The sequence below is a fragment of the Caloenas nicobarica genome, chromosome 3 (genome assembly GCF_036013445.1).
Source record: "Caloenas nicobarica isolate bCalNic1 chromosome 3, bCalNic1.hap1, whole genome shotgun sequence".
Taxonomy (NCBI): Eukaryota; Metazoa; Chordata; class Aves; order Columbiformes; family Columbidae; genus Caloenas; species Caloenas nicobarica.
This window is the reverse complement of record NC_088247.1, coordinates 4,264,534-4,287,691: the sequence shown is the minus strand read 5'-3', so window position 1 is coordinate 4,287,691 and position 23,158 is coordinate 4,264,534. Positions and strand designations below refer to the sequence as shown.

General features: G+C 50.6%; 1 protein-coding gene across 1 annotated transcript; it reads left to right on the top strand.

Annotated features, from left to right (window-relative positions):
* Window positions 1–7,694: 7,694 nt before the first annotated feature.
* Window positions 7,695–20,260, top strand: PAQR8 (progestin and adipoQ receptor family member 8). Its single transcript, XM_065632299.1, has 2 exons — window positions 7,695–7,745; window positions 18,224–20,260. The coding sequence occupies exon 2, from the start codon at window positions 18,279–18,281 to the stop codon at window positions 19,335–19,337; it is 1,059 nt and encodes a 352-aa protein (XP_065488371.1). The 5' UTR covers window positions 7,695–7,745; window positions 18,224–18,278; the 3' UTR covers window positions 19,338–20,260.
* The last annotated feature ends 2,898 nt before the right edge of the window (window positions 20,261–23,158 follow it).

The window sequence follows — 23,158 nt, the reverse complement described above, 5'->3', positions numbered from 1 at the left end:
GGTACCCTGTGATACTTCCCAGACTCCGTTGTTGGTTTGTTGTTGTGGTTTTGGGGTTTTTTTTTCCCTTAGTTCAATTAAAAGTTGATTTTCCAGCCACAACTCAAATTTTCAAGTTGCTGTCCATGAGCTTTCCTGTCTGCTGAGTAACCTTGTCTCACCCAAGGAGGGCAGAGGAGAGGCTTGTGGCTCATTCACAGCTCCAAAAATGGGGGAAAAGTACCCTAAATTCAACAGCGTGTCACCTCACCATCAAGAAAGACATTGGACGTGAGACTTCAAATATATTTATAATAAAATGGAAGGGTAATAACACAGAATGGAATATTTTGAATGAAAAAAATATCTCTTGTTATAATTTAAATGATGTGGAGAAGGGAGATTGCCTACGAGACGTTATTTTCAGTCTAAAGTGTAAGTTTTCCAAGGGCTAGAAGGGGTTTGTCCTTGCTGGTGTCTCCTGCAGCTGCACGTGCAGGAGTTGAACCCAAAACAGGGAATTCGCTCTCCCAAGAGGAGAATTGTCCTGACCACATGTGGCAGACATATAATTTAATGCTGAAGGATCCCTTTTCAATCCTCTAGTCTGACCTTTTCCCTAAGATAGGCTGGAGAACTTCACCCGATCGCATCTGCACCCAGCTCAGGCATGTCAAACGTCATTTTCTTGAAGTATTTGCTATTCCCACGCAGTCTGGTAAATCTTTAAACTGATCTAGCTCTACTTTTTTGCTAGTCCCGGGGAAGAAAAACATGGAAAACAACCATCCGTGAATATTAATGGGATTTCTTTACTTAAATGCACAGGGAGGTACTGGGATCTCACCAGGAGAGCACAGTAATGTGGGTAAGAAGTTAAGAATCTGACCTTCAGCATGTCAGGATGGATCGTAGCCACCTTCTTGCTTCCCAGAGCGGGAGCCTGGCACACACGGAGCTGCTTTCCCTCCCAGATGCCACGAGCGCCGTGACGGGAGAATAAAATAAATCTTTTTGTGGTCCGGCTTCTGATGCGCAGCTGCCCCAGATCCCATGGGTGGTTCATTCTCTTCTACTGTGCAGCAGAAAAAGAGGGGAGAGGAGAGGAGAGGAGAGGAGAGGAGAGGAGAGGAGAGGAGAGGAGAGGAGAGGAGAGGAGAGGAGAGGAGAGAGAGAAGAGAAGAGAAGAGAAGAGAAGAGAAGAGAAGAGAAGAGAAGGGAAGGGAAGGGAAGAGAAGAGAAGAGAAGAGAAGAGAAGAGAAGAGAAGAGAAGAGAAGAGAAGAGAAGAGAAGAGAAGAGAAGAGAAGAGAAGAGAAGAGAAGAGAAGAAGAGAAAAGAGAAGAGAAGAGAAGAGAAGAGAAGAGAAGAGAAGAGAAGAGAAGAGAAGAGAAGAGAAGAGAAGAGAAGAAGAGAGAAAGAGAAGAGAAGAGAAGAGAAGAGAAGAGAAGAGAAGAGAAGAGAAGAGAAGAGGAGAAGAGAAAAGAGAAGAGAAGAGAAGAGAAGAGAAGAGAAGAGAAGAGAAGAGAAGAGAAGAGAAGAGAAGAGAAGAGAGGAGAAGAGAAGAGAAGAGGAGAAGAGAAGAGAAGAGAAGGGAAGGGAAGGGAAGGGAAGGGAAGAGAATAGAAGAGAAGAGAAGAGAAGAGAAGAGAAGAGAAGAGAAGAGAAGAGAAGAGAAGAGGAGAAGAGAAGAGAAAAGAAGAGAAGGGAAGGGAAGGGAAGGGAAGGGAAGGGAAGGGAAGGGAAGAGAAGGGAAGAGAAGGGAAGAGAAGGGAAGGGAAGGGAAAGAATGGAAAAGGGAAAGGAAAGGAAAGGAAAGAAAAGGAAAGGAAAGGAAAGGAAAGGAAAGGAAAGGAAAGGAAAGGAAAGGAAAGGAAAGGAAAGGAAAGGAAAGGAAAGGAAAGGAAAGGAAAGGAAAGGAAAGGAGAAAAGAAAAAGAAATTTTAAAAATAAATTTAAAAATAATTAAGAAAAAAACCCCACAGGTTATGTTTCAAGACATAAAGAAAAATTAATTCCACCGGCAAAATGAAACCAGAGGAGTGGCTGAATCAACAAAGCTCTGGCCAGCATCTCTGTGTAACGTGGCAACAGACCACGTTTCCAGGGAAGTCCGGAGGGCCCAGATATAGCTGGCCTGAGGTTTGGTGTTGCTATTTCAGTCTGTTCATCTGCTCTCGTGAGTTCTGCCCATTACTAAAGACAGTGGCAGCTGGTTCCTTTTTTATTTTTTTGTTGTTGTTGCCCCCTTATTTTCTCCACCCCCAAGCGTGGAAATCACCCATCTGTATGCAAAGCATCATCATCTCTGCATCAACACCTCCAGGATCCGCTTTCAGCCACGGGACGGGAGCCACTGGTCACTTCAGCAAGTGATGTCCGGCTCTGGAAGACGGGAAGCTGCAGCAATTTTTGGAAGCCCCATTAGCAATCATCATCTGACGGTCACGATGGGCTCTCTGCTCTGTGCAAACCACCAAAAGGCAGGAAAGTCCTGACCCCAAATTGCCACATAACCCTTGTGCAAGGTGGTAAAATTAACTGGATCAAGTGCTTCTCTCTGATTGTAGGGGCTGGAATTGGTAAACTAGGGCTCTTACGGCTGTTATTTGTCTCTTTTTTTATTTTCTGAATTACTATTTAAATAAAGTATATAAGCAGGATTCAAAACAATTGCAAAGGCTTCATGTCACCCAGCACCCTGAAACTCTCTTGTGTTATTACAGAGGGAGATAAAAGAAACCCCTGCATAAAAGTTACGGATCATAAAGAAATTTCCCTCCTGAGCCTCATTAGCTGGAGATTTTGTTTTGAGGCAAAAAGGTTTATATCCTTTCCAAAACTGTCTCTTTTTTTGCAATCCTCAGTATTAGGCATCTCCACAATCTTGTCTAAAACTTGCCAGACTATAAGCATCAAGTCTTGTTCAGTGGAAAGGAGTCCAGTAGACAGCAAAAAATCTCTTTTACTCAGTCATGATAGCAACAGGTCAATACTATTTATTACAAATACAGGGAAAAGGTAATTCATCTTGCTTTCTATATCCCGTTGGGTGTTTTGAATATCTCAGTTGTCTTTGGTGCAAACCTGCTACGTTCCTCCTGAGCAGCACATGGTGTGTTTGGGTGCATCGTGGTGAAGAGTGGCCCCCATCCCCAAAACAAGCTCCTCTGTTTGGGTGATAATTCAAAGCACCTAGAATAATGGGACAACCAGTTCACAGCCTGCAAGAACAGGGTTTGTGTTGCATGACAGGGAGGGAACATGAGGCCAGCAGGTGGAGGGAGGTGATCCTGCCCGTCTGCCCCGCTCTGGTGAGACCCCCCTGCAGTGCTGGTCCAGCTCTGGGTCCTCAGCACAGGACACACATGGACCTGCTGGAGAGGGGCCAGAGGAGCCCCAGAAATGACCCGAGGCTGGAACAGCTCTGCTGGGAGGACAGGCTGGGAGAGCTGGGGGGTTCAGCTGGAGAACAGAAGGTTCCAGGGAGACCTTATTGTGGCCTTTCTGTACTTAAAAGGGGCTGATAAGAAAGATGGGGATGGACTTTTTAGCAGGGCCTATTGCAACAGGACAAGGAGCGATGGTTTTAAACTGAAGGAGGCGATATTCAGACCAGACATGAGGAAGAAATTGTTTCCACTGAGGATGGTGAAAGCCTGTCCCAGGTTGGCCAGAGAGGTGGTGGATGAACCATCCCTGGAGACATCCCAGGCCAGGCTGGACGGGGCTCTGAGCAACCTGAGCTGGTGCAGATGTCCCTGCTCATGGCAGGGGGGGCACTGGATGAGCTTTGAAAGTCCTTTCCCACCCAAACTAGTCTATTATTCTACGATTCTGTCATTCTATGATGTATATTTGGGTGGGGAGTTAAGGTGTGCAGGATATGTTTGAGGGTGCAAAGCCTGCTTGGATCATATCAGATGACTGTGACGGGTAGGGAGAGCCCAGCCTGGTACAACCTGGTATTAACTGCCTGCTGGTAACAATCTCCTGGGCAAACACAACCACACCTGGATTTTGCCTTGAAAGAATGGGGTGATTAATTTCAGGGTGTAAAAAGTCAAAGACAGGGAGTAACAGGGACTGCAGCACAGCAGGATGAATCCAAGATGAATTGCAGAATGTGGCTTGGCAGGTGTCGGTCACCTGAGAGCAAGTCATGGAGCCAGGGAACAAAAAGGTCTCACTGTGCAGCATCCACCAAGCTTGGTGTGCAAAACAAGCTCCTGGCATCCACCGAAGAGAGCAGTTATCCCATATGGAGCCCCCCATTGCTTTCTCAAAGTTAAATGAAGGAAAAGCCTTTTATCTGAGCAGAAAAGAAGGGCGGGCAACACGCATGGCCGCAGGGACATCCGACCCCATCATCCCCTTCTGCTTAGGTTGTATTTTTTTTTCTCACCTCATGGGAATTACAATGGGAAGAAAAGAAGTCTTGCTGTGGTCATCACCAGCGCTCAGCTGAGCATTCCCACTTCTCCCACGTGAGCAATGATGGAAAGCCAGGTGGAAGAGGAAAAGCCTCCACCTCCCAGTCACTGAGCATGCCTGGGGATTTAAGAAGTGGAGGAGGGTGAGGAAGCAGCATTGTGGGACTTAGAGGGAGATGTCTTAGAGGGGTGGAAAATGAGTGCAAGATGTCACTGAGGGGGTCAGGAGCTGCCGATCATATTCCATCCTCATCCCCTAGCGAGAGGACAGGAAAGACAGGGACCTGCTGGAGGTGGTCCAGAGGAGGCCCCCAAGATGATCCGAGGCTGGAACAGCTCTGCTGGGAGGACAGGCTGAGAGAATTGGGGTGTTCAGCTGGAGAACAGAAGCTCCGGGGAGACCTTAGTGCGGCCTTTCCGTAATTAAAAGGGGCCGATAAGAAAGATGGGGACAGACTTTTTGGCAGGGCCTGTTGCAATAGGACAAGGGTGATGGTTTAAACTAAAGGAGGAGAAATTCAGTCCAGACACGAGGAAGAAATTGTTGACAATGAGGGTGGTGAGAGCCTGTCCCAGGTTGGCCAGAGAGGTGGTGGATGAACCATCCCTGGAGACATCCCAGGCCAGGCTGGACGGGGCTCTGAGCAACCTGAGCTGGTGCAGATGTCCCTGCTCATGGCAGGGGGGGCACTAGATGGGCTTGGAAGGTCCCTTCCAATCCAAACTGTTCTATGATTCTATAACAGGGAAAATGGAGGTCCCCTGCCCACCTTATTCACCTTAGATGTTTGCCCTCCTCAATTTGGGATCACCAGCTCTCCTTCATGCTGGTGGTTGGTGCTGGAATGTGCCAAAGCTTCATCCAGGCTGGAGTGATCTTATCAGAGCTGGAAAGTCCCATTCCCAAGCTGCCTCTCCCTGCAGAACCAGTGGTCCTTCTGTTTCCCTCGTAAACCCATTCAAAAATAACAGTCCTGACAGGCTGGAGAAGGAAAACCCACATAAACAAGCTGACATAAAGATGGGAGAGGGGAAACGGGGACTCCGTACTCATAAATTAACCCGCTCCTGGGACTGTGGTACCTTTAGGGCTGAACTGATTGCTGTGATTTTGGCGCAGTTTGGTCCAGGCTGCACAAGTCTCTCCCAGACATTCCCCAGACATAGTTCAAAGGCCCAGAGAACACTTCTGAAAGGCCACCAGGGTGCAAATCCCTCTTTTCTGCAGCCCAAAGATTTTGTACTGTCTTTAGGCTGCAAATCCTGGGGAAAATCATCGTCTCCTCCACACTTGCACGTCTGCAGCATCACAATCAGGGGTTTTGCCCCAAATGGGAGCTTTGGAACTAGGCAGTCAGTAGGAACACTTTTATTTTTCCTCCCATTTCCTTCATTTTTACCTTCACTTGGGTCAGCATAAAAACAGCTCTCAGGACTAGGATTTTTTTTTATTTGATGCCACTGTGCTAACAGTAACAGTTGGCCTCTCTGCTGTGTTGTGCAGCTCCTTGGCTCAGAACCACAGTGTGGTTGTGATGCCAAAGGACCTCTGGAGATCATAGAATCATTTTGGTTGGAAGACTCCCTCAAGATCATCGAGTCCAACCGTTAACCTAACTCTGCCTCTAAACCGTGTCCCTACGAACATCATCGACGTGTCTTTTAAGCACCTACACTGGTGGTGACTCAACAACTTCCCTGGGCAGCCTGTTCCACTGCTTCATAACCCTTTCTGTAGATAAATTGTTCCTAATACTCAATCTAAACCTCCCCTGGCACAACTTGAGGCCATTTCCTCTCCTCCTATTGAGATCATCTGGTTCAACCCCACCTGCTCAAGCAGGGTCACCCAGAGCCAGTTGCCCAGGACCACATCCAGATGGCTGTTGAAGATCACCAAGGATGGAGACACTACAGCCTCCCCAAGCAACCTGTGCCAGTGCTCGGTCATCCTCACAGTAAAAAAAAAAAAAAAAAGGAGGGTTCCTGATGTTCAGAGGAATCTTCTGTGTTTCAGTGTGTGCTCATGGCCTCTGGTCCTGTCTTTACTACTTCGAAGGTAGAACCTCCATCCTTGGGAGAGATCTCCATCCTTAGAATCATAGAATCATTTTGGTTGGAAAAGACCCTCAAGGTCATCGAGTCCAACCGTTAACCCAACACTGGCACTAAACAGTGTCCCTAAGAACCTCATCTCCGCGTCTGTCCAACCCCTCCAGGGATGGTGACTCCACCAGTGCCCTGGGCAGCCTGTTCCAATGCCTGACAGCCCTTTCCATGAAGAAATGTTTTCTAATGTCCAATCTGAACCTTTCCTGGTGCAACCTGAGGCCATTTCCTCTCGTCCTATCACTTGCTACTTGGGAGAAGAGACGAACACCCTCCATGCTCCAGCCTCCTTTGAATCTCCATTCATGTGATCTCCATCCTTGGACATCTTCAAAGCCCATCTGGACATGGACCTGGGCGATCACCTCTGCTCGAGGAGATGGACTGGCCCAGGACACCTCCGGAGGTCCCGTCCCACCCCAGCCACTCTTTGGTGACTTTCTGTCCCTTTCCCCGTGTCTCCCTTTGGGTTTCCCCCTCCAGCTCTGCTGCTCCCCAGCCACCACCGGCGCCGACCGGACGTGGGGTTTCCAACTAGTTTGAACCCCGCTTTTTCCACCTCCATATCTTTGGGCTCGGCTCGGCTAAGCTCGGCTGGGCTCGGCTGGGCTCGGCCCGCGGGGGCCACCCCGGGGCGGTCCGCGCATGCGCGGGGGCACCCGGCGGCGGCGGCGCTGCCGGAGGCGGCGGCGGCCGCGGGAGTCGGTGCCGGCGGCGGGGACAGCGCGGGCGGTGAGTGCGGGCGCAGCCGCCGGTCCCCTCCCCGCGGGCAGAGCCTCATCCCCGGGGACACCCCGCCGAGGGGCCCGGCTGGGATCCGGGTACCGACCTTTCCATCCCCCGGCTGAGCTCCGGTGGCCCCGCGTGGGTACCGCGGCTCCCCAGCCACGCCCGTCGTGGCAGGAGCATCCATCCATCCATCCATCCATCCATCCATCCATCCATCCATCCCCGCGGGGCTGGGTCACGCAGGGCCCGGTGCACACGCCAGCACCTGCGGCCACCCCCGGGGCGGGTCCCCCGAGTGGGTAAAACCTCGACGCGCGATCTTTTCGCCGCCCCCCGCAACCAAGCGCAACCGAGGTCCATCAAGCCGGTGTCGGTCTTGCAGCCGGGGGAAGAGCGTGAGGAGGGCAGGAGTGCGCAGGGATAAATTAACTTTTGCCATAAATTCCCCCCCACAAGCCTCCGTGATCTGTACCTCAAGGGCTTTCTGAAGGAGAGAGGTGGGCATCGTTTTTCAGCCGTGTTTTGTTTTTTAATAGCTGCGGGTGGATTTTCCTTGCATGACTTTGACCCCTGGGACGTTCTGGACGCCATGGCAAGGAGATGCATAGTTTAGCTGTGAGCTGGGTAAAGAACCAGATCCTGGTGTTTGTTTTGGAGCTGCCACCTGCCCGTTTCACTTGACGCACCCCAGCTCATGTCTTGAAAGGTCTGATGAAGGGTTGTTCCCTCCTTGTCATCTCCAGGACGCTTTGTGGGTTGTTGGTGATTATCCCCCAATTTCCCATCTGGATTTTTCCTGAAAACTTCATGAGCATCTCACTTTTTTGAAGGGGGAAAAAAATTGCAGATAGTCCTGAACTGTTGTGGTTTTCATCAACAAAAATATAAGTTTGGGTGAACATTTAACAGTCATTTGCTCAGTGTCAAACCGACGTGTCTCGGGCATGAGTGGGGCTGGGTAGGAAGCCTCCCAGATGCTGTGCTGGGGGGGAAATGCCACAGATTAACTGATGCTGGGTACGCAGGTACTGGTACCAGTACCAGACTGGTACCGCCGGTCCTGCATCTGATTCTTGTTCAATACTGCACAGCTCCAGAGGTTCGTCCCCAGGCTGCTGTGGCTGGGGATGGCTTTTTGCTGCACCGTGGGATGGAAACATTGGGGTTTTTCTGCGGGATCATTGCTGCAGAGCTGGGAAATGCCCCGGCGTGCTTTAGGTGGGGTTATTTTGGGGGGTGCCACCCACAGGGTGCTGGGAGTGGGGTTAGGATGAGGATGTGTGTGATGCCACCCTGGCAGCAGTCGTTGAAAAAGAGCAAAATCACAAAAACGTGATGAAAAGGGATGAGGCACGTATGCAACGCTCCGCGGGAGTGACATCCAGCAGGTCTGAAGTCTGTTTTCACTCTCTGCCGGGGCAGGGAGGGGACAGCCAGCCACGAATTACACCAGCAGACCGTGCTCCTGCCTTCGTGCTGGGGTGCAGCGGGGGGTAATACGTGTTGCAAACAATTCCTAGAAACCCACGGGCTCGTGGGGCCAAACCACAAGCCGTTACACATTTCCTCCCGCCTGGCTGGTAAAGGTGTGGGTTAACAGCCCTGTTCACTGCAGGATTTTCTGTTCTCTGGGCATCGTTGCTTTTATTTATTTACACTGAAGCTGCAGCTGGAGCCTCTGGCTGAGGATTTTGTCGCAGGGAGAGGTGGCCGGTGTGAGCGACAGGCTGAGGACGGCGGAGCTGCCACTGTCGGGTCACGTTCATGCACTTGCAGCTACTTGCACGTCTTGAGTCACGCACCAGCTGAATTTTTAGCTGCCAGTGTACGTGATAACTCCCCGTTCCTGGGGTCAGGCCAGCAGCCCTTTAATTGCAGTATCCATTTATGCTGAAGAAATTCCTCCACAGGAATAAATTTCCAGGAAGGCTCCCGGAGACTGCACATTTGGTTTGCAGCTGGACATATGTAGCCATACCTTATGTCCTCCATCCTTCAGGCGGTAGCAAGTGGAAACTTGCTCACAGTTGGTTTTTTATTCCCCGGCGGATCCTTGGGATCGAGAAGGGACTTAACAATGTGGATGCAGCACAACCCGCATCCCTTGTCTGGTGGGGAATCTGCCATCTGGTCCTTGCTGGCCCTTGCTCAGGGCTTGATAACCTCCTGGAAGGGTGGCACTGCTGTCACTCATTGCAGAGCTCTCTGGGAGAGGCCATGGGGTTAAATAGTTAAATATGAGGACGTCCCAGCTGGGGACGAAGACTTTTAGTGCAGGGAAGAGAAGAGCTGCAGCTCCAGGGGGTTGGCACAGAGCTGCAGTCTGCTCTCTGCCCACAGCAGCCACGGTGCTGTGCATGATTTATATACATTTTTTTCTAATGACCGAAGCTCTAAAATCCACAACCGTAAACAAAAAAAAAAAAAAAAAAAAAAGTTTTTGTGCAAGAGGCTTTTGTGGCTGACAGCAAATCTAAGCAGCCTCGGCGCGTAGGCTCTGGGAGACCTTTTGGCAACGGTCCGGATCCCCAAACAGCGCGCGGCCAGTTTGGTTTGGTTGCTCCGCCTGCAGGCAGATGGTTCCTGGGTTGTCCCATCAGCAGATAAATCTGAGCAGGGAGGAATTTGTGGGCTCGTTGAGGTCTCCTTGCATTAGCAGGAGTTCCCGCCTCCAGCAAATCTGCACTGAAAGATTTGTCCCATCGGCTGGTGCTGGTCCTGTGGGTTTAGGAAAGGCTCATGGCAGTGACCTTATGTAGGGCACTACTGAGCGATGGAGGGGAAGGGTAGTGTATCCTATGGGCCTTGCAGGAGGAAATTTAAGAGGTAAAAGCGGGATGCAGCTGAAACAAATCCAAGCTCCTTTTTCAGTCAATGGGGAAAAACAAAACAACCCCCCGCCCCACACACTCACAAACAAAAACCACCCCAAACAAAACAAAAACCAAGCACTTTTCTGGCACAGTTCCAGTGTTGCCATCTGATCCCACTCCATCGGTGGTCCCTGCACGACTGAATACAGCAGGGACCGGCCTGGGTGTTTGGACCAAAACCGTGTCCGGGAATGTGCTAAAACTTGAGCAACCTGATGGTTGGAGGTCATTGATCAGGAACCTGTTCTGGTCTGGTTTGGTTACTGGTGTACTCGAAGCCTGTAAGTGGGAGGCGCTCCACCCCAGGGATCTCACACCCACGCGAAATTGAGCCCCAGACTGTTGGGGGCTGTGTTGGTTGTGTGTGGGAAAAGAAAGTGGTGAGCAGACTGGATAGTGTAAAGAGCAAAGGTTTGGTGAGATCAGGAAGAAAAGCTCCGGAATATCGCCTCAATCTTGAGCAATTTTTGATAGGAGAGGGATGGATTTGCCAGAGGAGATCATTCTCAGCCAGGATCTATGGGTAGAAATAACAAATATTAACATTTTTGCCTCTGCCTAGTTCTGCAGAAGGGTTGTATTTTTTTTTTCACATATTGAGTGTATTGACTGTGTGATCAGTAGCATCACCAAGTTTTAACCCTGGTTAGGTGTGAAGAAACTGCAGCTGTGTTTTTCACAGCAAATCAGGAAAGCGCCGTGGTGACCCGCATCATTTCCCAGCATAGTTTGGAGTTTGTGCAGTCCAGGAGTTATTCCTGGCAGATGAGTTTGCATCTGGCCACCCATTTCAAGGGTGTAGCAGCATGGGGGCATCCAAGCCAGAACCAGGGACTCTGAAACCATAGGACAAGGGGGGATGGTTTTAAACTGAAGGAGGGAGATTCAGACCAGACATGAGGAAGAAATTGTTGACAATGGGGGTGATAAAACACTGGCCCAGGTTGGCCAGAGAGGTGGTGGATGAACCATCCCTGGAGACATCCCAGGCCAGGCTGGACGGGGCTCTGAGCAACCTGAGCTGGTGCAGATGTCCCTGCTCATGGCAGGGGTTGGACTAGATGAGCCTTGAAAGTTCCGTTCCAACCCAAACTATCTAATGATTCTATGATAAAGAGCAAAGACAACCAGAACATGCACTAGATGAGTTTTGGGGTGGTGGAGGGAACGAGGAGCTGTCCTGAGCCCCCTGCTCCTGACCACCACGGCAGAGTAATGTTGGCTGCCAAGAGATTCCCCCAGCTCAGACCTGCAAATACTTTGTGCAATTTCCCTCTCTGGGGAGAGAAACTGAGGCAGGAAACAGCAATAAAATATGATAATGTATTGGGATAGAAGGTATATTCATGTAACCACTCAGCAAATACAGTGGTAAAATACTGGCATATGTTGCTGAGAGAGGTGGTGGATGCCCCATCCCTGGAGACATCCCAGGCCAGGCTGGACGGGGCTCTGAGCAACCTGAGCTGGTGCAGATGTCCCTGCTCATGGCAGGGGTGGCACTAGATGAGCTTTGAAGGTCCCTTCCAACCCAAACTATGATTCTATGAAAATCAGGCTCCTGCTTATGATGTCCGGCTCAAGGTTTGGACTCTCACAATAAAACCTGCAGCCTCTTCAAGTCTTTGCTTTCCCAGCTTTGGATTTCCACTGCCCCACTCTGCTCCCCAAAGCACTGCAGGACCTTGGGGGGCTCCCCCTCCTCGGTCGGATGCTGTGAACCCTCTGGGCTTTGCTGCGGGGACGTGGTGTTTGCCGGCAGCTTTGTTTCGCTCCGTCCCCTCCGAGCATAGCGCCCATTGCGCCGGCTCCGCTGTTCTCATCCCCTGGAGCCGTCCCAACACGAAGGCAACGCCGAAGCCATGTCAAGAGGCACTTGCTGCTCGGCACGGCCGAGCTGGATGCCGGCCCGCTTTGCTTCCAGGCCAGAAGAATCGCGGGGGAGCTGACAGTGCCAGGGCTTCCGTGGGGGATCCTGCCGTGTCCTGACGGCTTTAATGGCTCATCTCCCAGCATCACGAGATGTTCATTTCCTGGTTAATAATACACGCTTGGACAAGCTCCGCTTCAGCTGCATGCTGAGTGTGTGTATATGTGTATATGGAAAGGTAGAATTTGAGCCATTTTATTGTATTTTATTTGAATTTTTATATAAGGTTATTTTGACCCTCTTCAAAACAGATAAAGTTGTTGCGCCAGGGAAGGTTCAGATTGGATATTAGGAAACATTTCTACCCGGAAAGGGCTGTCGGGCATTGGAACGGGCTGCCCAGGGCAGTGGTGGAGTCACCATCCCCGGAGCTGTTTAAAAGACACATAGATGAGGTTCTTAGGGACATAGTTTAGTGCTAGTGTTAGGTTAATGGTTGAACTCGATGATCTTGAGGGTCTCTCCCAACCAAAATGATTCTATGATTTTAAGGCTTGCCCTTCAAGGTCTTCAGTAAATCACATAACAACACCTTTTCAATTTCCAGAGCATCCCATGCAGAGTCCCTGTCGTGTGAGTGCTTTACAACAGTGCATTAAGAGCACAATATCTAGTTCTTAATAGGATTTGTATCCCTGTTTAATAGATGGGGAGGTGTAAGCCCAACTTACACAAGTCCTGGCCCCTCTCTAGCTGCGGGGGTTTCCACTTCTTCGATGCTGGAGCGTAGATCTGTCCTTCAGAGTTAGGTTATGGTTGGATTCAATGATCTTAAGGATCTCTTTCAACCAAAATGATTCTGTGATTCTATGATTGGAGCTGGGGGCAGCCCTGGTGCAGCCTCTCCCAGCCCTGGAGAGTGGACCTGAGCTGATCTCTGCCATCCTGGGGCTCTAAGAGTTGCGATGCCAAAGTTAACCCTGTGTAGGAAAGGATCAGAATAAAACCCCAGGCTTTAAAATGACCTGGTGTCCTTCCAGGGACTTTTGCTCAACTCCCAGAAGAGAGGAATTCAGAAATTAATCACCTGCAGCTCTTAAAACTGGCCCGTTGCCCACTGCTCCATGATCACTGCTGTTATTTTCGTGCTATCCACATATTTTTTTTAAATAAATACAATGCATTTATTAAAGACTTCCCCACAGCTGAGCTCCCCAGTCCTCTCTGCATTGTTTACCAGGATTTACTGCCTTTCTGGAAGCCTGTGTTAACCTCTGATGCCTGAATACTGTCCTGCAAACAAATACATCGCATTGGTGCAGCCTAAGTCCCAGACAGTTAACGCTGAGGCCAGACCGGTGGGAAAATCAGCCGTACTCTGTAGGAAATTTTCTCATTCAAACCCCTCCATCGGACTGTGACCAAAAAGCAAAAGAGCTGGGAAAAAGCTCGGGTTTCCAATTACCCTCTTCAAAAGGGAGAGAAAAAATTGGAACACGGGGATCGTTCTCCTCCTTGTGCCGCGGTTCTTATTGTGCTGCAATGATACAGCCTGGCCATCATCCACTCCCTCCTTCTCGCCTTGCAGCTCCCTCCCCGAAACAAACGCTGCTTCTTGGTTGCCGTTAATTGGGAGCAGCCAAAATAACTGAATCCCCCAGAGATGGTGGGGGGGTGAGGACAGAATCTCAACGAGATGCCCGGCGGATGAATGTGGCTTTCAGCCGCTCCTACGCCCCCGTGAAGGGAAAAGAATAGGGGCTCTGTGAAAAGTGAAACAGCCAGTGCTGACCTTGGGTTTCTGGGTTGTTGGGTTTTGTTTTTTGGTTTTGTTTTTTTTTTTCCCTTTCTCTCTCTTTTCTAAGGTTAATTGCTCGCTGCTTTGTCCATCACATGATCGCTGGGAATTGCCAACTTGTTCTCACTCATTAATGTTACAAGTTCGGTTTAAAATAAGCAGCCTACCAGGTTCCTGATTCAGCGCTATTTATCCCAGTTTCAGATGTGTTTTTTTGTGATTTCGGACTATTATTTTGAAAATCCCTGCTCCTCCCTTGGCCTGTTAAAAATGGGCATTTTCCAGCTTTGAAAGCCTGCCTGGAAGAATCTCTGCTGCTGTCAGGGAAATCTGCAGCGTCTGAGCTCTCCCTAGCTCTGCTCAAAGGCAATGCTCGCTGCATACACCGAGCTCTCGGGATGAGAGACCGTGACAAAATCCTGGCGCCGGCACACACCGTACCAGCCGGTGCCAGCCTGTGCCTGGGACAGACGCTGCCTGTCTCTCTCGGATCCTTTCAGCATGCAAAGCAGGCAGGACATGGATGGTGGAAGGGGCGACGCGCCCCTCACATCAACAAACATCCTTATGGCCAGGCTTGGTTGTCGCCTTCCCCTGTGTCTTCTGGTTGTCTTTGCTCTTTATCATAGAATCATTAGATAGTTTGGGTTGGAAGGGACCTTCCAAGGTCCCCCAGTGCCCCCCCTGCCATGAGCAGGGACATCTGCACCAGCTCAGGTTGCTCAGAGCCCCGTCCAGCCTGGCCTGGGATGTCTCCAGGGATGGTTCATCCACCACCTCTCTGGCCAACCTGGGACAGGCTCTCACCACCCTCAGCATAAACAATTTCTTCCTCATGTCTGGCCTGAATCTCCCCTTCTTTAGTTTAAAACCATCACCCCTTGTCCTATCACAACAGGCCCTGCTAAAAATTCTGTCCCCATCTTTCTTATTGGCCCCTTTTAAGTCCGGAAATGCCGCAATAAGGTCTCCCCGGAGCTTCTCTTCTCCAGCTGAACACCCCAACTCTCTCAGCCTGTCCTCCCAGCAGAGGTTTTGGTGTATCTCTGCAGGAGATGAACGCTCCAACCCCACTCCTGTGCAGCTCACCTGCCCAGTCTGTGCTGTATCTGAGCTGCTTTTCAGTTCCTGATGTCTTGGGGTGCACACTGACATTAATCTGTGTTCCCCAAGAGGTGGGGAACTTCAGCATGCCCTGTCTCCTTGTGTCGTGCCACCATGATCCTCATCTCCAACCCTGGTGCATAAATACCTTTAGGAGGGTTTTCCAGCATCCTGTGGGGATCAGGAACCTCGTCTGGTTGAAGATGTCCCTGCTCATTGCAGGGCGGGTGGAAAAGATGACCTTGCCCAAATCCTTGGACCACATTTAGTTAAAGGGAAGCTGGGAGACGGTGAGCGTGCAGTCCAAGCCCTCTTGCATGTGTTGTGTCAGAGCAAATGCTGGGAAAAGTGTAAAACATATTATGGCAGGTTAATGAACAGGGCAGAGGAGCTTAGGAGACACAAAGCACTTCAGAACCCATACTCGCACCACACAGGGCAAAACCTTTGCATAAGGCCTGGAGATCATCAGATATCTTGGTGCAGCAGTGAAGGAGATGCAGCCAGTGTGGGAAGGGACTTCTCGTCTGTGCATCCAGACCAGGAAATCAAACACAGTCTTAGTATAGGAGTTAGGACCCAAGGGAATGGCAGGATGTGAGGGAATGGCAGGAAGATGTGCCAGGGGAGGGTCAGGTTGGACATGAGGAAAAGGTTCTTCCCCCAGAGGGTGCTGGACACTGGAACAGGCTCCCCAGAGAGGTGTCCCGGCCCCAACCTGACAGTGTTCAAGAAGAGACTGGACAACGTCCTCAGACACACGGTGTGACCTGTGGGGTTGTCCTGTGCAGGGACAGGAGTTGGACTCAATGATCCTTGTGGGTCTGTTCCAACTCAGGACATTCTGTGATTCAAGGGTGCTATGTTCAGTCTTACGCATCTATGAAACTAAAATACCATTTGCAGGGACCACCTTCCCTTCCACCTTTTGTAGCTAAGGCAGCTCCATCAAACTGAGCAGCCAGATTCCCCTGTGGCAAACACAGAAGAAAATAATCTCAGCCCTGAAAGGTGCTAAGGCAGAAAGCCTGGTAAGCGCAGGGAGAGAACTGACTGAAAATATAAGTCCTAGTTACAACAACTGCCATCTGCTAGAATAAGGAAGCAACATGAAAATATTTTGTCTGTTATCAGAAGCTTCGGGTTGCGAGAGGAAGTGGGACTTGCAACCTGGTGCAGAGTCTGCTCTGACTTTGCTCTTTGTGCTGTCTCGCCCTGAGGCCGTCTGACAGGTCCCGTCTCTCTGCCTTCACTCTCTCGCCATGTTTAACACCATTTAACATCTCGCAGCCCAGCACGGGTCTCCCTTCATGAGTCCACACAAACTACACCTCTTGTCCCACCTCTGGCAGCAGCTGGTATCTGAAGCAACAGAAGAAAAACAAGTCATTTCCCACACTCAGCCAAAATACTGATTTGCATTTAATTATTTTTGGCCATCTCCATGCACTGCAGCTCTAGTTGGGTGTGTATAAGCTTAGGAGGCAGGCTCCACTCCTGCAAACATGTACGTGTTGGCTGCACAGGAGTTACCACAGCCCTGCAGAGTCTGGTGGGGCTCCGTCAACACCAAATTCAGTTCAAGCATGGACATCACTATGATGAGTTCTCTTTTTTTTGTGTGTGTGTGTGTGGCATAAACGCCAGCAGGGAAGAGAAATATCCAGGCTGGAAGGGAAATAGAGGGTACTGGGAATTAATTCAATACTGTGAGGTTGTCTCCAGACATTAGGATCCTGCCGTGCCCTCAACCTGAATCTTTCCAGCCAGAGCTTAGCAACTCTGGAGGTTGCCAAGGAGCAGAGCAGTCAGAGGAGTGCCCAGCACTGGGGTTTGGCTGCTGTGAGCATCCAGGCACATCTCAGAGAATCATAGAATCACAGAATGGTTTGGGTTAGAAGGGACCTTTCCAGCTCATCTAGTCCAACCCCTGCCATGAGCAGGGACATCTGCACCAGCTCAGGTTGCTCAGAGCCCCGTCCAGCCTGGCCTGGGATGTCTCCAGGGATGCTTCATCCACCACCTCTCTGGCCAACCTGGGACAGGCTCTCACCATCCTCAGGGTAAACAATTTCTTCCTCATGTCTGGCCTGAATATCACCTCTTGTAGTTTAAAACTCTGATGCGGAGCCTCTTGTTTCTCCTTCACCTTCCAGTCCTGTTGCTTCTTGCACGTGGAAGGAGGAGGGCTGCAGATTTGGGACTGTGGACTTCTGCCCTTCTCCCTCTGCCCCACTCACTGCAGCAGCCCCAGGCATGACACCCCTGTGCAAGTTGTGCGGCAGGGAAGCCAGGCGTATTTGCATCCTCCGGGATTTGGTTGGGACCGTCCTCACTTGGGTGCAGAAAGGCAAGTTACCCCTTAAATAAGTAATTTGACCCTAATTTTGCCCCTGAGCAGTTTGTTCTGTGGAAGAGGCTTGTTCAGCCTGGAGAAGACCATAAAGACCTTATTGTGGCCTTTCTGTAGTTAAAGGGGGATTACAAGAAAGACGGAGGGAGACTTTTTAGCAGAGTCTGTTACAACAGGACAAGGGGTGATGTTTTTAAACCAAAGGAGGGGAGATTCAGGCCAGACATGAGGAAGAAATTGTTTACGCTGAGGGTGGTGAGAGCCTGTCCCAGGTTGGCCAGAGAGGTGGTGGATGAACCATCCCTGGAGACATCCCAGGCCAGGCTGGACGGGGCTCTGAGCAACCTGAGCTGGTGCAGATGTCCCTGCTCATGACAGGGATGGCACTGGGTGACCTTTGAAGTTCCCTTCCAACCCAAACCATTCTATGATTCTATGAAAAATTCCCTCTGCAAATAATCAGGTGCTTTCTTAGTCTCTAACTGCTTCTTGCCTTCCTTTATTGGCAGCTCCTGGCTACTCCTAAACATGCTCCAAGCTGAGTGACATTGCTGTGCCCATCTGACATTAGCTGAACTGCAGGGACAGGGCTGTGCCATCCTTCTCCATGCTGAACTTAGGTCTGCCGAGTCAAGAAAAGCCCCTTTCCCCCAAGAGCAGGGGAGCCAGCATCTTGAAAAAATCATGGCTCATCCCACCCAGAATGGTAACATGCTCTTCTCCCCAACAAGTCATCATTAAATTGGATATTAGGAAAAATTTCTTCCTGGAAAGGGCTGTCGGGCACTGGAACAGGCTGCCCAGGGCAGTGGTGGAGTCACCATCCCTGGAGGGGCTTAAAAGACATGTAGATGAGGTTCTTAGGGGCATGGTTTAGTGCCAGAGTTTAGTTAATGGTTGGACGTAATGATCTTAAGGGTCTCATCCAACCAAAATGATTCTATGATTAATGTTTCCTCTTTCTCCCCTCCCCGCAGGGCACAAAGACGACGTTCCCCAGAGCCGGGCTGACAGCTGCCGCACACAGAAAAGATGACAGCCATCCTGGAGCGGATCAGCACCCTGTCCCTCAGCGGGCAGCATCTCAGCCGCCTCCCCAGGCTGCTGGAGGATGGTTTCCCCCAGATGCCCTGCACGGTCAAAGAGTGCGAGGTGCCGCAGCTCTTCCGTGAGCCGTACATCCACACCGGGTACCGTCCCACCGGCCAGGACTGGCGCTACTACTTCCTTAGCCTCTTCCAGAAGCACAACGAGGTGGTCAACGTATGGACTCATCTCCTGGCAGCGCTGGCGGTGCTGCTGAGATTCAAGACCTTTGTGGAGGCTGAGCAGGTGCCTGTGGACGCGTGGTCCTTGCCTTTGCTCATCTTTGTCCTCTCCTCTGTCACCTACCTGACCTGCAGCCTCTTGGCCCACCTACTGCAGTCCAAATCGGAGCTGTACCACTACACCTTCTACTTCGTGGACTACGTTGGAGTCAGCATCTACCAGTACGGTAGTGCCTTGGCCCATTTCTACTACAGCTCCGACCAAGCCTGGTATGACAAATTCTGGCTTTTCTTCCTGCCAGCAGCTGCTTTCTGTGGCTGGTTGTCTTGTGCCGGCTGCTGCTATGCAAAATATCGGTACCGACGGCCTTACCCCATCATGAGGAAGATGTGCCAGGTGATCCCAGCAGGGCTGGCGTTCATCTTGGATATCAGTCCTGTCGCTCATCGGGTGGTTCTGTGTCACCTGGGAGGCTGTGAGGAAGATGCTGCTTGGTACCACACGTACCAGATACTGTTTTTCCTCATAAGTGCTTATTTCTTCTCCTGCCCCGTCCCTGAGAAGTACTTCCCTGGCTCCTGTGATATCATTGGCCATGGCCACCAGATCTTCCATGCCTTCCTGGCCATCTGCACCCTGTCACAGCTGGAGGCCATTCTATTGGATTACAAGAACAGGCAGGAGATTTTTCTGAAAAGACATGGGCCTTTCTCCATTTATCTCTCTTGCATCTCTTTTTTTGGCCTGGTGGCTTGTAGTGCCATCACAGCTTACATCCTGCGATGTAGGATCAAGGCCAGCCTAGCTAAAAAAGACTCCTGAGAGTCACAAACGTGATGGGCATGACATCACCAGGGTGGTGAAAAATCAAGAAAAGGGGCATAACATATTAGAGACATAACTGGCTTCTTTGCCTAACCTGCTGTGACTAACCTGGACCCTGGACTTGGGTGGGGGGCTGGAGATTTCATGCTGGATGCATTTTCACAGCAGGGACTTGCCTTTTGCCATCCAGGGGGACATGGGGTATATTAAGCCAGAACTAATCACTGAACCAAGGATGCTGGAATAGGCAGAGGTTTCTTGTTCATTCTGGTAAACCTGTGGGTGATATCTTGCTGTATGTCAGGGAAGGCAACCTGCAGGTTGTGAGAATGTAGAAGGGTCTGCCAGGGCTCACAAGGCGGTGGAGAACGCACCATGAGGACCACAGCTGGATGTGATGACCTCTTTGGGTTTTGCCATCTCTGCTGTCTGTGGGAGACCTGTTTTATGAAAGGCAGTAGCAAGGTTTCAGGAGGAGTCTACATTTCTAGGGTTCAGGTGGAAGGGTATGTGGAGCACAGTGGTTGGTATAATCCTTTTCCTGCTCCAGCTGGGCTAAGCCAGGTTCTGTCTAGGGTCCCCTTATCTAGTATCTCAACGCCAGGTTGCTGAGGTGGCTTTGGCAAAGCATGTTTGGAGACTTAGGCCTGGCCTGGGGTCCTCTAGGATGAGCTGGATCTGAACCTGAGCCCTGTGTCTGCTGGTGACTGGTGGAGGTCTAGAACAGGTGGAGATGTTAGCTCAGCTCCATCTTCTCTTTCTGCATGACTGCACCAGCTGCAGTGGAGCTACTCATCAAAACCAAGGAGCCGGGCTGTCCCAAAGGTTACTAACAGGAGATGGGTCTTTCTCAGCAGTTGGAATTTGACCTAAGGTCGTGGTAGTGTTGACAGCTGTTTGGTAGCCTACACGACAGGTCTTCAAAGGCTCCTCACTTCCATTTTAAGCGCTTGGTTGTTTTTGAGGAGCTGGGCCTGGATGAGGTTGGAGATGGTTTTGAGCCTTCCCCAGTGGCAGAGGTTGAGCACCCCTGAGGCCATCAGTGTTCAGGGTGCTGGCCCCAGGAGGGGCGATGCTTTTGATGCTGGGTACATCATTTTGGCTGCTTGGGTGACAGGTTCGTGCATTCCTGCATAGACTGACTGTATCATCTAAGGACTCTGACTGACCTTCAACACTGTCCATGCAGTGTAGAGTAACTTGGCTGTGACCTGTCTGGTACACGAAAGGCTCTGGGCCTCCAACAGCCCTATTCTGGTCATGGCCAAAAGGGCATGAAAGTGAAGTAGTCTTTATTCCCTTCTTAATGGTGCTTTTCAGAACACCAAGCAGTCCTTGGTGGGCCCCATAGGAAGGCTGACCTTGAAGCTACAGGCTTGCTTTTCTCTGACCAGTAGGTTTGTGAATCTGGCACATTTTTATCAGCACTAGATGAAGGTTTAATAGCAAAAGGCAGGAGCAGAGTGACAGCATTAGGGTCATGTGCAACCTTGGGATGGGTTTCTCCTTGAGACTCGGTGATTCCTGTGTGGAGTGGCAAAGATAGTGGTCAGGGACACTTCATGTCTGTGGGTCAGTCCTGTCCATGGTGTAGAAAGGATTGATTTACTGTTTCCCTCACCAGATGAGTCTCTTCTGTGCCTGCTTGGGAGGAACAACACAGTTGCACTGAAGTTGGTAGCACTTGCAGGACAGGATGCTCAGAGCCAATGCAGAAATATCGTCCTATTCAGCTCATGCACCTTCTGCTTGACCCACTGCTTAGTAAACCCTGGCACAGCTCCTCCCAGCTGTACATTGTGCAAGACCTGCAGCCTCAAACGCTTTCACATCTAGCAAATTCCTAGAAGGTATAAATCTTTGCTGAGAGCAAAGCAGCCATGGGATCTCTTCCAGCCACAGATTTGTCTCATTGAACCCAAGGGCAGGCAAATGAATTGTGATTACTGGTTCTGAGCAGGCAGAGTTGAGGGTTGGGGGTATGATTTGTCCTGACAAGCACTGATTTCTGCACTTGATCTGTTTTTTTAGCTATTGAGATGTGTGTGTTTGTGTACGTGTGTGCGTGCATGATTTATTATCCAGAAAGGCTTTGCCTTTGGCTTTTATATCTGCAGAGCCTCCTAGTTGGGTCAAGATTAGCTTGAAGGAAACAGTGCTATGGTGCTGGAGGAGCAAGGTGGGCCAGACAACAAGTGTCTCTGAAATGGATCTGTTAATAGGTGCTTTGCTGTGTCCTGCGTTTTGTGTACAAATTTAAAACTCATGGCCCTATTGACAAATTAAATACAGAGGGAGAGGGAAGGAAGTTTTGAGTACAAGAGAAGAAATCATAGGGGAGCCTTCAGGTCATATAGTCCACACTTTCTCATCACTCTGGGCCTCCTGGTTTACATCCAGGCTAGCTGAGAAATTAATTACTTAATTTCCTCTGGTGTATTTTGATGGTACAGCCATGCTGACCTAACAGTAAATGTGCCTTGGGGGAGTGGCAAGTGGAGATGGTCCCACTTACACCTCGTCATTCCCCTTCCCTCACACAGAAGCTCATCTGACCGCAGAGCGAGCCGGTGCCAGGAGATGGACCAGCAGAAAACCAATCCTACTGAAAAAATGGCGGTAATTTGCTGCGGGTTTTAACTTTCAGCTGTCTCAACTTGGACAACTCTGCTGCCTCCAGGGAAGGGCTAGAGCGAGGGCCAGCAGCAGTTCCTCCTTGCACAGCAGCTGGTTGCTCAACTAGCTCAGCTGCACCGATGGGCTGCTCCCTCCGTGGTCTCTGTGGCTTTGCTGGTGGGATTCCTCCCAGTTTGGGGAAAGTTCCAGTGGGAGCGGTGGTTTTTTTCTCATAGCCTAATTTGCCTTTTGTGGTAGATAAAGCAGAATAAGCCACTGAGTGTGAATCTGGCTGGATGGTATCAGTGGGCTCCTGTGCAGGGAGTAAACCAGGCTGGTCCAGAGCTCCTTTCTGGGTGATAACTGGGAGGGAATGGGCATCAGTGCTGACAGCAAACCCTGCTCTGCTGCTACCTGGAGTTATACTGGTACCAAAGGAAGGGATCACCCAGGCGTCTCCCTCTCTAACGGTTTGAAAATAGATGACATGTCCTGCCCTTGTCAAAGGAGGATGAGTACAGTAACACCGTCTGGTTCAGGGACAGGGAGAGGAGGTGCCCACATGGCTCTTCTGAGGTATTTCTGGTCGTATGTCTTCTCCTCCTTGGTCCAGCAGAAGTGAAACTTCTCCTTCTGGAGCCATCATGTGACAGTGGCGGTGTTTTTCCATATTCTCATGTTACCCCCCAGGTGAGGCCACTCACGTCCCCGTGTGGCCCTGCCCTCAGACCTGGAGCTGACCTCCTGGTTACTATGATGGGTTGATGGAGCAGGGGATTGTCATACACATTGCTGCTGCTGTGAGGATGCACCCTTGTGTCACAAGGGGCTCACCAACACTGGAGCTTCCTTCATCCTTGTCTCCATCCTCCTCCTCTTCCTCCAACCAGCTTCTTCCTTTCCCTCATCCCCAGACTTCATCCTTGTGCCTTATGCACCTGGCTGCCTACATGGGAAGACTCCACATGCCGTGGAGTCTGCTGCACCTCAACCGGGCCCATGCCCTCCTGAAAGTCCTGCCGTTCATCTAGGGGAGACCAGGGCTGGGTCCAGAGAGAGTAAAAGTGCCACTGTGATAAATGCTGAGCTCATCTGAGAGGCTCTCAGGGCCTTCTCCTTGAGCTCACTGCTTGGAGAACACCTCCTTCCATCATGATGTTCCTCTAAAGAGGCAAGGCTGGGAGGGGGGTACCCATGATTTG